General features: G+C 42.5%; 2 protein-coding genes across 2 annotated transcripts; both read right to left on the bottom strand.

The window, feature by feature from the left end:
• Positions 1-7,074: 7,074 nt before the first annotated feature.
• LOC116169314 (aminoacylase-1A-like) lies at positions 7,075-8,476 on the bottom strand. The gene is made up of 5 exons (XM_031485379.1): positions 8,375-8,476; positions 8,161-8,330; positions 7,798-8,116; positions 7,349-7,751; positions 7,075-7,304 (listed from the first exon to the last, which is right to left on the bottom strand). The coding sequence occupies exons 1-5, from the start codon at positions 8,466-8,468 to the stop codon at positions 7,100-7,102; spliced, it is 1,191 nt and encodes a 396-aa protein (XP_031341239.1). The 5' UTR covers positions 8,469-8,476; the 3' UTR covers positions 7,075-7,099.
• A 2,180-nt stretch (positions 8,477-10,656) lies between these two features.
• LOC116168720 (aminoacylase-1-like) lies at positions 10,657-12,262 on the bottom strand. Its single transcript, XM_031484673.1, has 6 exons — positions 12,041-12,262; positions 11,650-11,994; positions 11,466-11,609; positions 11,229-11,416; positions 10,954-11,180; positions 10,657-10,905 (listed from the first exon to the last, which is right to left on the bottom strand). The coding sequence occupies exons 1-6, from the start codon at positions 12,141-12,143 to the stop codon at positions 10,698-10,700; spliced, it is 1,215 nt and encodes a 404-aa protein (XP_031340533.1). The 5' UTR covers positions 12,144-12,262; the 3' UTR covers positions 10,657-10,697.
• Positions 12,263-14,292: the final 2,030 nt, after the last annotated feature.

The raw sequence follows: 14,292 nt of genomic DNA, 5'->3' as shown, positions 1-14,292 counted from the left end.
TCGGTGTGCTTTCTTTATCAATCATTTCAGTCTTTATGGCATAAATCGTATCATCAAGGGCAATAAATTAATAAAGAAACACACATATTCTACTTCAATCGCACTTACCTTCCAAACTGATCTTCTGAAATAATAAGTGGGGTACAATAATCTTCGAAGGCATTCAGGTTAGGTACGGAAGAATTGGCTGCAACTTTTTCAGACCATTGTAGGAACAATTGCAGTCAATTCTACGTCACCAAGATGATATGCTGAGAAGATAGTTGCAACTTACTACTACAATTAGAAGATCAGCTAAAAAATAGGATCACAAATCTTCCTTTTAGTCACATTACACTATTCACTCCCCCCCAGCTGAAAATACAAAAGGAAAATGCACCACACCCATGCAAAAAAAAGAAAATCCTACCTTTATAAGGCTGCTGTTCTGGAATCTGAAAGAAAAGAAAAGCAATCGTTAGAAAACACGAAAACGGAAGACAACAAGTCATCAAAGCATGTTTAATTAGAAGTAATTAGCCTATTATGACATAACAAGGGAACACGAGCCGCAACCCTTCATAAGGAAAAGGACTCGAACTTTTATTAGTATGACATAAATCGTCTTAGGATAAGAATCAAGTGTTTAGGTAGATACGTTACAGTGTTTTCACGATCTCCCAGACCCTAAAGGTTGCGCTTATATAAATAACAAGTACCTTCAGATCAAAGATAGTAGCAATGTGTCGTTTTTCTCATTTCATTGTAAAATTTAGAATATTAAGTTGGAAAGGACGAACGGACGGAGGTATTTATTACGCGGTTACACATAAAAAATGAGGTTTTTATCACAATTTTGGACTGACGGCACTTTCCAGTAGAAGGTGAGTTGATCGCATGGACAGATCGATAGACGCCCGGACGGAAATATTTCTTCCTATGATACAACATGGCACAGAAATGAAATGTCTATCACAATTACAAGTTGATGGCATTGACAGATGGGCGGACGGACGGAAATATCTTTTTCTGTGTTATACCTGACAAAAATGAACTTTTTTTCCGAAATTTCAAGCTAATGACACTTTCTGTAAGAGATTGGGTAAACGCATGGACAGATGGGAGGACGGACGGACGGAAATAATTTTTTCAAGGTTGTACCTGACAAAAAATAAGTTTTTATTCCAAATTTCAAGCTGATGGTACTTTCCTGTAAGAGGTTGGATAAAGGCATGGACAGATGGGATGACAGACGGACGGAAATAATTTATTTTGGGTTGTACCTGACAAAAAATAAGTTTTTATTCCAAATTTCAAGCTGATGGCACTTTCCTGTAAGAGGTTGGGTAAAGGCATGGACAGATGGGATGACAGACGGACGGAAATAATTTATTCTGGGTTATACCTGACAAAAAATAAGTTTTTATTCCAAATTTCAAGCTGATGGTACTTTCCTGTAAGAGGTTGGATAAAGGCATGGACAGATGGGATGACAGACGGACGGAAATAATTTATTTTGGGTTGTACCTGACAAAAAATAAGTTTTTATTCCAAATTTCAAGCTGATGGCACTTTCCTGTAAGAGGTTGGGTTAAAGCAAGGACAGATGGGAGGACAGACGGACCGAAATAAATTTTTCTGGGTTATACTTGATAAAAAATAAGTTTTTGTACCAAATTTCAAGCAGATGGCACTTTCCTGTAAGAGGTTGGGTCAAAGCATGGACAGATGGGAGGATAGACGGACGGAAATAATTTATTCTGGGTTATACCTGACAAAAAATAAATTTATATTCCAAATTTCAAGCTGATGGTACTTTCCTGTAAGAGGTTGGATAAAGGCATGGACAGATGGGATGACAGACGGACGGAAATAATTTATTTTGGGTTGCACCTGACAAAAAATAAGTTTTTATTCCAAATTTCAAGCTGATGGCACTTTCCTGTAAGAGGTTGGGTAAAGGCATGGACAGATGGGATGACAGACGGACGGAAATAATTTTTTCTGGGTTGTACCTGACAAAAAATAAGTTTTTATTCCAAATTTCAAGCTGATGGTACTTTCCTGTAAGAGGTTGGATAAAGGCATGGACAGATGGGATGACAGACGGACGGAAATAATTTATTTTGGGTTGTACCTGACAAAAAATAAGTTTTTATTCCAAATTTCAAGCTGATGGTACTTTCCTGTAAGAGGTTGGATAAAGGCATGGACAGATGGGATGACAGACGGACGGAAATAATTTATTTTGGGTTGTACCTGACAATAAATAAGTTTTTATTCCAAATTTCAAGCTGATGGCACTTTCCTGTAAGAGGTTGGATAAAGGCATGGACAGATGGGATGACAGACGGACGGAAATAATTTATTTTGGGTTGTACCTGACAAAAAGTAAGTTTTTATTCCAAATTTCAAGCTGATGGTACTTTCCTGTAAGAGGTTGGATAAAGGCATCGACAGATGGGATGACAGACGGACGGAAATAATTTATTTTGGGTTGTACCTGACAAAAAATAAGTTTTTATTCCAAATTTCAAGCTGATGGTACTTTCCTGTAAGAGGTTGGGTTAAAGCAAGGACAGATGGGAGGACAGACGGACCGAAATAAATTTTTCTGGGTTATACCTGATAAAAAATAAGTTTTTGTACCAAATTTCAAGCAGATGGCACTTTCCTGTAAGAGGTTGGGTCAAAGCATGGACAGATGGGAGGATAGACGGACGGAAATAATTTATTTTGGGTTGTACCTGACAAAAAATAAGTTTTTATTCCAAATTTCAAGCTGATGGCATTTTCCTGTAAGAGGTTGGGGAAACGCATGTTTACATGGGAGTACAGTCGGACGGAAATTACAGGCAACATTGCACATTGTAATAAAAAAAGGGCGCGGGCATGGATAAATGGAGAGACGGATGGACGTAATTATGATGCTATATGATACGTGTTTTACAAAAAGGATCCTTCTTTTGCCTTTTTAAATTTCAATTTAGTAGCTTTTTCCTTACGATCCTGTTTGAAATGCGGTTCGCATTAAAATTTTGATCTGCAAGCGACTTTATATTTATTAGCTACAATGAGAAAAAGGTCTAATCAGTATCAGACGCCATTTTGTATTATACTATGTTAGCGCATTAATGAATGTGTGCATTCCCGGAAGAACTTTCCAGAAAATATCATCTTTGCGTAAACTGCTAATATTTTGCACGAAATATGCTATTGTTACATTAAAAACTGTACAATGGAAACTTTTCTATGCCGTCTGCTCAAGACTTTTGAATAAACTGCACACAAAAAGAAGAATTTTGATACCTACACGCACTCTCTATCCGCCCCCAATTTGAACCATGCAAGATACGGCATTTTGACCCAACAAATTTGGGGAACAACACAGAAATGGGTAAATTTCCCGGAATGCTCAAATTTCTAGTTAGATTTTATTAAAAACACGATCATTTTGAGAGAATTGTTTTGTATTTACTTCGACACCCGCACACCTGTTGATGACGTGGCGCCGTTATCTTCGTCCCAACGTGGCAGATTGCAATAGAAAGTTTCCAATTTTATTCTAATTTCGAATTTGGAAGAAAGTATTAAACAAACGAAATACCCACGGTGGGTTTTAGGTTTGTTCGTATTATCAGTAATTGCATTTTTTGAATATTTACATACGTCACGCCATCTATGTCTGAACTCTATCGTGTGAAGCCAACGCTAAGTTTTGGACATTATCCTGCAAAATTATTGTAGATTAAAAAATCAAACGTAGGTACTTAAAAAGGGTTGGCAGTGAAATAATTGCGTGAAGGATTAGGTACCTACTCAATGGTGAAATACCTAGGTACTCTAATTTTTGCATGCACACAAAGTGGGTGCCATTTTGTTTGAAACAGATTTGCCTATTTTACATCTAATTTTCTACGTTTTTACATTACACCCCAATAAAACAAATTAAAAACTCACCCCTTAAGCCTTATAGTTCATTCTCTCCAAGGAATGGACCAAATTTCCACGGGAAAAAGACGAGACGCTTCGTTGCACATCCGCACTACCCGAACTATCACTGGCTTCTGAGCGAACAGGTAACATCGTGATCATGTGACGGAAAGGTGCGAAGAATAATCGCCTTAACGAAGTTCTTTGGTTGGGTTCAGAGTCGCGCGGACTGTCTTATCTTGAGTCGACATTCAAAAACGAAGTTTATTCACAAGCTTCGTGTTGACCTTGGCGTTTTGAATACACACGAATTAAAATTATTCTGGAGCTCTACAATTTTGATGAAAAAATAAAATTATAGACTCTCCTTAATGTACAGGGGGTTTCACTTCAACTTGATCTGTTTCAAGTTCAGTTTACCGAGAGGATCATACAGTAATATTGAATCCCTTACATTTTTTGATTCTTTATGTCTTTTAATTGACGACACTATGTACCTCCTTTTTTTAAAAATTATTTAGAGTCTGTGATATCTGCTACAGCCTTTAAATGTCTTCAAAAGTTTACCCTTAGAAGGCGCAAAAGGTCATTAAGCTCTGACAATCTCTAGGAGTTGCCAATAGTTTCTAAAACCGCAAAGAATCCGCTTACGCCCGCATTTCAAAGGTTTTTTGGATACTTAAGGTTCCCTGCTCTTTAAATGTTCTTAAGGCCCAAGGTTTTTTGGGTTATCAAGAGATTTAGTACACCTTTGAATGATTTTATAAGGAGACTCAAGTCCGAAGCTTAAGGTACCGTTAAATTTTTATTAGAGCGTCCTTAAGGGTGTCTAAGTACTTGATTACCTTTAAAAGGTCCTAATCCTGCCCACGAGAACTACAATTAGGGTTTTCTGGGCTGTTTAATAGGTAACTTTCAAGGGTATTTGGGAACCTTTAAGAACATTCTCTAGCAGATCCTTTTAGAGTTAATAGTGACCTATAAGAGCAGTAGAAGGGAGCCTCCTCACCCCACCACTTTTTGTGACACAAGGCCATGGCTTTGGGATTTCCAGCTACCTTGGTTACGTCACAAGGTTATGCCGGAACAATTTATGATTATTATAGTACCAGGAGTGGTCCCAGTCGGTTCCGGCTCTGCAACTTGTTGGTCTATTGTGCTACCCTTAAAGAATACTTGTATTTTGTCCAGGATTTTGATAGGATGAACTCTCGTTACTTCTCTTGTCTAATTTTACTTCCCGCACGTTAGTAAGGGAGGTACCTATTGCATTGGGGTAAAATAAGACCCTCCATTTTTTTGACGAAAATACACGTTTTAAACCACAAGGAATCCGAATCAATCAAAATCTCCATGATGTGGATCCGTCTGTCGGTGTGTCGGTCTGTCGACCTGTACGCCTGTCGGTCGGTTAGTCTGTCGGTCTGTCGGCCTATAGGTCTGTCAGTCTGTGGGTCTGTCGCTCTGTCGGCCTGTGAGTCTGTCGGTCTGTTGGTCTCTCTGCCTGCACTCTCATTTCCGGCTAAACGGCTGAACCGATTGGAACCAAATCTGGTACATATATTCTTAGACATAAAAGGGTAGAATCGCCCATGTGCAGGTGTGGGGATGGTATCTGGGCTAGTGACAGCAAGGTTTTTTTATTTCCCAGTAGACCTTCCCTTGTCTTTGTGGCTTCACATTGGCAAATAACGTGGTGTGGTGTTTCTTCTTCCTCACCCCTGTATAACGGGCTGTCAGTCAGTCCCATTTTGTGGAGGTGTTTGTTAAAACGTGTCCAGTGACCATTTCTTGCCGCTTTCGCGTCGTCAGCGACCTGGTTACAGGAAATCGCTATTTCAGTTACATCCACTATTCTGTGGATAGCAAGTTCGCAGGATTTTGCTGGTTGATAGGCACACTGGTTTTTACTGATGGGTTTGGGCCCCAGAACCTCATTCCTTATGGTTCGCTTAACAAGTTTGTCCATTACTTTTCGGAAAAACGACGTTAGATTGACGGGTCTAAACGACTTGGCCTGGATGTGTGAGTCTCGTCCAGGTTTCGGTATGAAGACGACTTTTACGTCCCTCCAAGCCATAGGTATGTATCCCAAGGCAAAACGTGCCCTTAGTAACGTACATAGTGTGGAGGCTAGTAGGTCGAGCCTTGTTGTAGTAAAACAGGGAGAATACCATCCATCCCTAGGGATTTATACGGATGGATTTGTTTAAATATAATCATGGGGATGGTCCTCTACTCCAGGATTTCCCATGGCGTTGTTTACCGCGGTACTGATTACCCTCCTCTTGCTTGCGCTGGGCCCCCCTACATTCCTGAACAGAATTTGCAGCTTTTCTTCCATGGCCTTGGCCTGTTCCGAGTATTTCCATTGAACGCTCAGCCTGGACGTCGCCCCCACCCCCCAATCTTCACTACCATCTGAGGAAGTTTTCGCATGCCTACTATGGCCGCCGCCTTGGATTTTCCTCCACTAGTTTTAACCTCTTTACCCCCATCCACCTGTCGATGGCTTCTATGGTGGTGTCCATACGTCGTTTCACCTCCTCCACTTCCCTATTCGTAGCTACCACTGTGAGGTCATCTGCAAAAGCAACCAACTTCACCCCTCTCGGTTCCGTCATGCCTACTACTTCATCGTACGCCATATTCCATAGCAGTGGTCCTAATACTGATCCCTGAGGGGCGCCTCCATTTACTTCTATTTCATAACTATTCCCGGACAGTGGTCTTAGACTAATTTTCCGCTCGGTTAAGTAGCTTACAAATTGTGGTCGACGCTCCCGTCCTTTTTAGAGCGTCTATTATCGCATCCGACTGTTAAACGCGTTTTGGACGTCTAGAGATGCCATGATAACCACCACCCTGGTCCGCCACGTAGCTGCCTTAGCCATTCTAGCCGTCTCCACCAATCCTGGGAGTGCTTCCTTCTTTGGTCCCACTTTCTTTCACGAAACCGTCGGGCCAGACATACGTAAGGAGATAAATAGTTGGGCGCACTCCTGCAAACCCTGCCAGCGGGCCAAGATCCGGCGGCACAATCTCTAGAACCGGCGTTTTCTTTAAGTTACAAATAAGTATGGCCCTCCCTTGAAAAATGCTCACTCTAAGAAAAATTGAAAACTGGATCGACGAAGAAACGATACAGAAAGGATTGATTTCAAGTTTTTTATTGAACTACCACTATCTATACATCTGAAATGGCCGGGATTATCTTCTCGTACACCTTAATGCTGTCCAAAAAGACATTGACATTTAAATATTCGTCATTCTCGTGGATTCTAAACTCGGTACGCCGGTTTGGCGTAAACCCTATGGCTGGAATACCCACCGACCTCAAAAATCGCGCATCTGTATTCGCAGAGTACACTTCGAGCTCGAATTGCAGATTCCTGAAAGAGGAGTATAGTATAGCGACACTCCGTAGGTGGCTCACAGTTGGTTCAGTGTCGACTTGAATGCCGTCCAGAACGCGTTGGTATCTCCCAGAACCGTATTTGGAATAACCTGATCTTTGATTAGATCTTCAATCCAAACTCCATCCCCCGCCTCCTTGCACCATCGCATCACCTTCGCCTCGAACTCCTGCGACTGCTCGAAGGGTACGCGCGTGTCGAAGGTCAAAACGAATTCCGAAGGAATCACATTGTGTTGGACACCCCCTTGGATGACCGTCAAGTTCACGGAGGTCACAGCAGCCTTGGTCTTCTCCTGGATCTGCTCTTGCTGCTCACGAAACGTGTAGAACCTGTCAACGATCGCTTGAACCTTCTCTCCGGCTGTGTTTTCCAGCAGCCCGGCTCCGTGACCCGTATCCCCGGTGCAGTGCACGTTAAATTCTGCAAGAGAAGCATCAACTAGACCGCAAACTCGGAACACACCTACTCCAGTTTTTCTTTTCCCCATAAAACACCTTCAGAGTATCGCCTACGGCGCCGATCCCCTCGTCTATGGCAAACCCCACATTCAGCTTCCGAAACTCGTCCATCTTAACAAAATCCTTCATCCCCTGCAACCCGCCGATCTCCTCCTCCGCCGCGAAACTCACGTGGACGGTTCGCTTCGGTTGCGCTCCGCCGGCCTTCAACCTTCTGATCGCCTCCAGGTACTGAATTCCGCCACACTTGGTGTCCTGAGCACCGCGCGCGTAGATGTCACCTTTCTCGTCCATTTCGGCGGCGAAAGGTCCGTGCGTCCATTTGTCCTGCGAGTAAAGTTCAAGTGACGGGCGCACTGCGTGGTACTTACCTCGAAGACGGGCACCACGTCCATGTGACTGTTTAGGAGGATCGTCGGAAGGGCTGGCTCGTGGCCGGGCCATGTCAGAATCACCATCGGTTTTTCGGGGGTGATCCGGTGGACTGCGAAGTCTAGCCCGATACTTTTCGCCTGCCTCTCCAGGAAACTAACGCATTTGTCTGGAGCGATAGTCAGCGGACAGTTCGAGGGAGATGCTACTTACCATAGTTGATGTTCGGATGGACAGACGGAATTCGGAGGTATTCTCGAAAGTTTTCTACGGCTAGTGCGTCCGAGTCGTTTAGTGTCGGCAACATTTCGACGATAACTGCGACCGTGCTATATTTGTCTTTACTCCTAAGATACTTGCAGGAGGTTAACCGCAAATACCACACCAGGTGCCTGTTTTTTGAGTAAATAGTGTGAAAAATATTTTCCCGGCCTTGAAATTGTAAGCTATACGAAAAACCTGTGGGATACGATTTTCGGCAAGAAGGTGACCTTATGTACTCCTAATAGTATCACCTTCGAACGGCACTTGTTGTTGTTACGCACACTACGATTTTATGCCGGGGAACATAATACTTACGAAGAGGTGATTATGAATACACTGAAATCAGTTGTAACAGTATCTGTTTATGTGATCCTGATCCTTATCCTCAAACTCTTTTATTCATGCACTTCTGTGATGCTAATACTCTTTGAAACTAGAACTGAGAACACAGTACGTAGGAAGTAATTATTAATATATTTTCAACCTTCAACCAGGGCACGATAGGTATCGGAAAAGGAACGTTGGATCTTTATTTTTCCTGAGAGGTGTTCTGTATCCTCCAGAGCACCGGGTTCTACATTCCCCTCAAACCTAAGATGGATTGCTAGTAGACTTCAAACCGTCTTCTATTTCCTCGATCTTGATGCAATAGTCCTTTTTGAAAAAAAATTTGTATCAGGAGTAAACATTTTTCCATTAATTGTGATTTCCCTGCATTGCTGTGATCCTGATACGGTTTTAAGATAAGAATTTGTTTTAGGGGAAGGTAACACCAAATAAGACTATTTTTGATACGCCTGAAACCACTTTGATACAATAGTTCTTTTGTAATGGGAAATCTGCACTATGAACGGAAATCTGAAAATTAATTTTTCTGTTCTCCCCATACAATTTAAAGTGGAAATTTGTACGTGACCGTTAATAGACCTGAAGACCAATAGCACGGATCGGTCAATAAGTGCCATCCTTCATGCGTTCCTGTAACCTTGATACGTTTCTAACATCTAAATTTATATTAGATAAGTACACTCGATCCTGAGATACGCAAAATTTGTATCAGGAGCCAGAATCTGTCAATTAATTTCAGTTTTCTTGTATTGCTGAGATCCTGGCATTTTTTAAGGTAACAATTTCTATGATGACCTGATACAATAGTTCTTTTGATGAGAAATTTGCATCAGGAGTTATTCTTGCATTGCTGTGACCCTAATACGTGTTTAAGAAATTTGAGTTGTGGTGGTTTTGGTAGACCTGGAACTTGCTTTTATTCCCTTGCTGGTGTCAGGGAAGCATAGTACGTAAAGAAACGAATTTAGGTCTACTCGAAACACTTTTGTGTCCCTATGATCCTGATACAAGAACTTAAGTGACTGTTTTGATACAGAAATTTGTATCAAGCGATATCTAAAATCAATTTTACACTTTTGGGAAACCCTCTTGTATTTTTATGATCCTGGGATAATATTATCTTTCAACACGTAGTTTGTAAAGAGGAGAAGCCTGTCAATCAGTTTCGACCTTTCGTTTCTGTAGTACCAACACGTTTTTAAATTCGAAATTTGTATCAGGAGAACATGATACCTAATCGAGGGAATGCACAATTCCTTACACCCTCCTTGAGTTTCTGTGATCTTGATATACCAAGATTTCAACTTTCTTGGTATCCTGGGATTTTAATACTGCGTGTTAATAGGCGTGTAGAACATTGAATGAGAATTTTGTGTCGAGAGTAACCCTGTCACCCTCTAAAATTGGCATTAGTATCAGGGGAAAATAGCGCGCAAGGAGGAGGTTGAGGCTTTCAACTTTCTTGTATGTCGACTTGTGTAATCCTGCGACCAGAACATTGGAAACTTGGAGCAGGGGAGCAGAGGACGTAGAAGGGTGATTGCTAAACCTTAAACGTGATTGAATTTAGTCTATAATTAGGCTCTCTTGTTTTCCTGTGATCCTAATGCTTCCAAAAACGAAATTTGTGGTCCAGATAGAATGACTTCTTTCAAGAAAGAATCTGTTTGAAAATGTGGGGCCCGACATTCTTGCTTTATGTGTTTTTTGCATTTTTTTAAAGTCGCGGTTTGTATCAGGGGAACATAATACAAAATGTGGCTGTTAGCCCACCTTCTTGGCAACATTTTTTTAGTAGACATTTATAAAAAGAGAGTTAGAGAAAGGATTTGGAACATTTGGAAGCTAGGCTTCTCAAATGGAGGTATCAGGATAACATAACGAAATGAAGTAGACTTTTAATGATTACAATTTCTAGGATTAATTAAGATACACTGGCAAGCTCCGGGAATAAATCGTAATAGAATTGTATCCCCTCCAGAAATTGTCGCACGTTAATGCATTCATCATGATCGTGAGCCAACGGTTTAGTGTGCCTGAGGGGTGATAAACCTACGCCAGGAATTCCCATCCCTCTCAGGAAGCGAATATCGGTCGCGCCCACACATACCTCCTCTTGAAGTTTCACATTCCTGGGAAGATTGTGTACAGGGTGCGTGAAAAATAGAGAACAAAGTTACCTCTTGTTGGCCACCTTCTTCAGCGCAAACCAGTATGGGCAGGTCTCCAAACGCGTAACCGATCTTTGGGGCTCCTTGCTGTGATACTCCAACCAAACCCGTTCCCCAGCTTCTTTGCACCAACGGTTGATCTTTGCCTCGAAGTCAGCAACGTTGGTGTTTGGCGATATCCTTACATCGTAAGTCAGGGTTAACTCTTCCGGTACGACGTTAGGCTGTACACCTCCCTGAAATCAGGCTATTTTAGCACCACCACCACGCGTCGGCCAACCTACGCCCAACTGCGTCAAGTTCACCGAGGTGACGTCCCAGTGCTTCAACTTGGGATTATCTTCCAGCTTCTTCTCCTCGCTCCGGCGGTAATCGGAGAAGCGGTCGATTAAGAGACGCACCTTCTCCGCGGCCGTGTCCTTCAAAATGCGCGAAGCATGACCGGTCTGTCCGGGACAGTGAATTGTGAACTCTAAAACGTGAATACTACAATAGCTCGACGAAATCTAGTGGATGCTTACGCCAGCAGGCTTTCTCGCCGTAGTAGGCGACGTAGTGGTCGCCCGGGGACGGGTCACCTTCATCCAGACCGAAACCGACGTTCATCTGGCGAAATGCCTCCGTAGTCACGAAGCTCTCCAACCCTGGCTCCCCATGCTCCTCATCTACGGCACAATGAGCTTAAATCACCGGGAGTTTACCTACCGGGTACGAAAGAAACGTAGATCGTCCTTTTCGGTTGGACGCCGTTCAGCTTTAACCGACGAATCGCCTCCAGGTACATAATCGAAACGGTCTTCATGTCCTGAGCGCCACGTCCGTAGATGTTCCCCGCGTCGTCAATTTCCGCTCCAAATGGCAATCGCGTCCATTTCTCCTCGTAGACGGGGACGACGTCCATGTGCCCGTTCAGCAGTATGCTTTGCAGGCCGACCTCCTTGCCCTCCCACTTGAAAATGGCAACCGGTTTCGTGACCTGGACGTTTCGGTACACCTGGACCGTCAAACCCAGGTCGCGCGCGTACTCCTCGAGGAATTTAATGCACGACTCTAAGCGGTTTATGTCTTAGGTACAAAAGATAAATGCCCCACTTACCATAGTTAACGTTGGGGTGCACGGATGGTATTTGGAGGTACTCCCGCAGTTTCTCGACGGCCTTTTTGTCTAAAACGCCGAGGCTCTGGAGGATCGCGGACATTTTCGAATGAGTTGTTTGTTAACTTTCGTGTTATCTACTTGCGGTTTATTTATACCACACAAGGACGCGTTTTGTTTGTGTATTTTCGTGGAGCGGGCAAGCTACGTCATGCCGAGAAAGTCGACTACCTATGGACGGACTCCATACCCTGCCTGGGTTTAAATTGAAGGTGCCTCGGGTATTGTCGGTAGGCGACGACATCTCTCGACAGGGTACAAATAAATCTGCCACCTCCGGTTTATTGTAATTGTAGGTGACATCAATGTCAATAAAACACACGACGAGCTTAATCCAATGAGGGGTTCGAAGGAAACTTTGATTCAATAGGGGTCCAATGGATTCAAGGGGTCAACAGATCAAAGATAAGAAGATCAAAGAAGACCCATTCATAACTCGAGGCGCTGAGTAAATTTTAGGGGAACTCAAAAGCCATTGTGGCACCAGGATGCAAGATAACCAAGAATGCCCTAAAGCATATTGAAGTATCTGTCGGAAGTCTCATAATACCCATAAAACTCAATAGAAGAATACCCAGATTTGCAAGAATCAAAGGACGTCGGAAAATTAAAGAACTCAGAAGATCCGGGATACAGAATTTCCAGAAAACCATAGGAGGCTGAGAAAACAAAAAATCCGAAAAAAGGGTGGGAGAAACTCAAAGAATTCAGAAATGGGGACGAGATAAACAATCAAAATAAATAATACAACAAGAAAGGTAAAACAAGACTCGTTGAGGAGGTACTCCGAGAAAATTGAACACATTCCAGAAGGTGCCAGACTCCAAAGAGCCTTACAAAAAGGGAACAGAAAATTTCGGGTGGTCGCGGACAGGCAGGTCGACGGACCGATCGAAATCATGGAGATTTTGTTTGATTCGGATTCCTGCTGGTTCAAAACGTATTTCCGTAAAAAAAGTGGGGGTCATACTTTACCCCTCCCTTACTAACGTGCGAGTGGTAAAATTAGACAAGAGGAACTAACGGGGGTTCGCCCTATCAAACTCCTGGACTTTGTCAAAGATACAGGTATCCTTGATGGGTAGACAATACCCGGTAGCACAATACAGCAAAAGGTCGCAGTGCAGGAACCGACTGGGACCATCCCTAGTACTATAATAGTAGCAAATAGTTACGGCACCAAGGCCATAACCTTGGCAACGTCTCTCCTTTGTTGCGCAACCGGGAAATCCCCATCACCAAGCCCAAGACTTTTTTGTTGGGAAATACCAAGGCCACGACATAACCGACAGATAGTTTTCTTAACGTTTCCCAAAATACCCTTGAAAGTTGCCTATCAACCGGGGTTGAAGCGCTAATTGTAAAGACTGTAGCTCTCGTGGGCTGAGTTAGGACCTTTTAAAAGTAATAAATTACTATAACAACCCTTGGACACCCGCTCTATAAAAGCTTAACGGGAGTTGAGTCGTCTTATATGCCCTTTTTGGCTCCTAAAATGCTTCAAAAGGCACTAATTATCTTGATCACCAAAAAAACCTTAGGCCTTGACAACTTTTAAAGTGCAGGGAATCTTAAGTATCCAAAATAACCTTTGAAATGCGTGCATAAGCGGATTCTTTCAATTTAGAAACTATTGGCAACTCCTAGAGGTTGTTAATGACCTTTACGCCGTCTAAAGTGGAAGCTTTTGAAGGCATTTAAAGGCTGTAGCATATATCATAGAGCTCTAAACAGTTTCCAAGAAAAAATGGAGGGGCATAGTGTCGTCAATTAGAAGACGTAAAGAAGCGAACGAATTTAAGTGATTCAGGTGCAAATGTTTTGAGGGAGTTTCCAAAGAATTCGGGACATTTAATTTTGGGCTATGAAATTTAATTTATAGACGAAGGGAAAAAGAGCGGTCTCCTTTGTATAGGTCCTCCCGGTAAACTTGAAACAGATAGACTGAAATTAAACGCCCTGTACATTAAGGAATCGATAATTTTACTTGTTTATCAAAATTGTGGAGCTCCAGAATAATTTTAATTCAGCTGTACTCAAAACGCTTAGTCAATACGAATTTTGGGAATAAATTTCGTCTTTGAATTGTCGACTACAGATAAGGCGGTCCGATTATTCTTCGCACCTTTCCGTCACCTGATCACCATATTACCTGTTCGTGTTCGTGTTCGCTCAGAAGCCAGTGATAGTTC

The sequence above is a fragment of the Photinus pyralis genome, unplaced genomic scaffold (assembly GCF_008802855.1).
Source record: "Photinus pyralis isolate 1611_PpyrPB1 unplaced genomic scaffold, Ppyr1.3 Ppyr1.4_LG4, whole genome shotgun sequence".
Classification (NCBI taxonomy): domain Eukaryota; kingdom Metazoa; phylum Arthropoda; class Insecta; order Coleoptera; family Lampyridae; genus Photinus; species Photinus pyralis.
This window is presented reverse-complemented; position numbering and strand designations above follow the sequence as displayed.

Excerpts from the sequence above, each read along its gene's own strand:
- LOC116168720 (XM_031484673.1), bottom strand. The coding sequence starts at position 12,143 with ATGTCCGCGATCCTCCAGAGCCTCGGCGTTTTAGACAAAAAGGCCGTC. Across the intron at positions 11,417-11,465 it reads CGGCGAGAAAGCCTGCTGGC|AGTTCACAATTCACTGTCCC; the intron begins GTAAGCATCCAC and ends TTCACGTTTTAG. Across the intron at positions 10,906-10,953 it reads AAGAAGGTGGCCAACAAGAG|GAATGTGAAACTTCAAGAGG; the intron begins GTAACTTTGTTC and ends CAATCTTCCCAG.
- LOC116169314 (XM_031485379.1), bottom strand. The coding sequence starts at position 8,468 with ATGTTGCCGACACTAAACGACTCGGACGCACTAGCCGTAGAAAACTTT. Across the intron at positions 8,331-8,374 it reads CCATCCGAACATCAACTATG|ACAAATGCGTTAGTTTCCTG; the intron begins GTAAGTAGCATC and ends CTATCGCTCCAG. Across the intron at positions 8,117-8,160 it reads ACGTGGTGCCCGTCTTCGAG|GACAAATGGACGCACGGACC; the intron begins GTAAGTACCACG and ends CTTTACTCGCAG.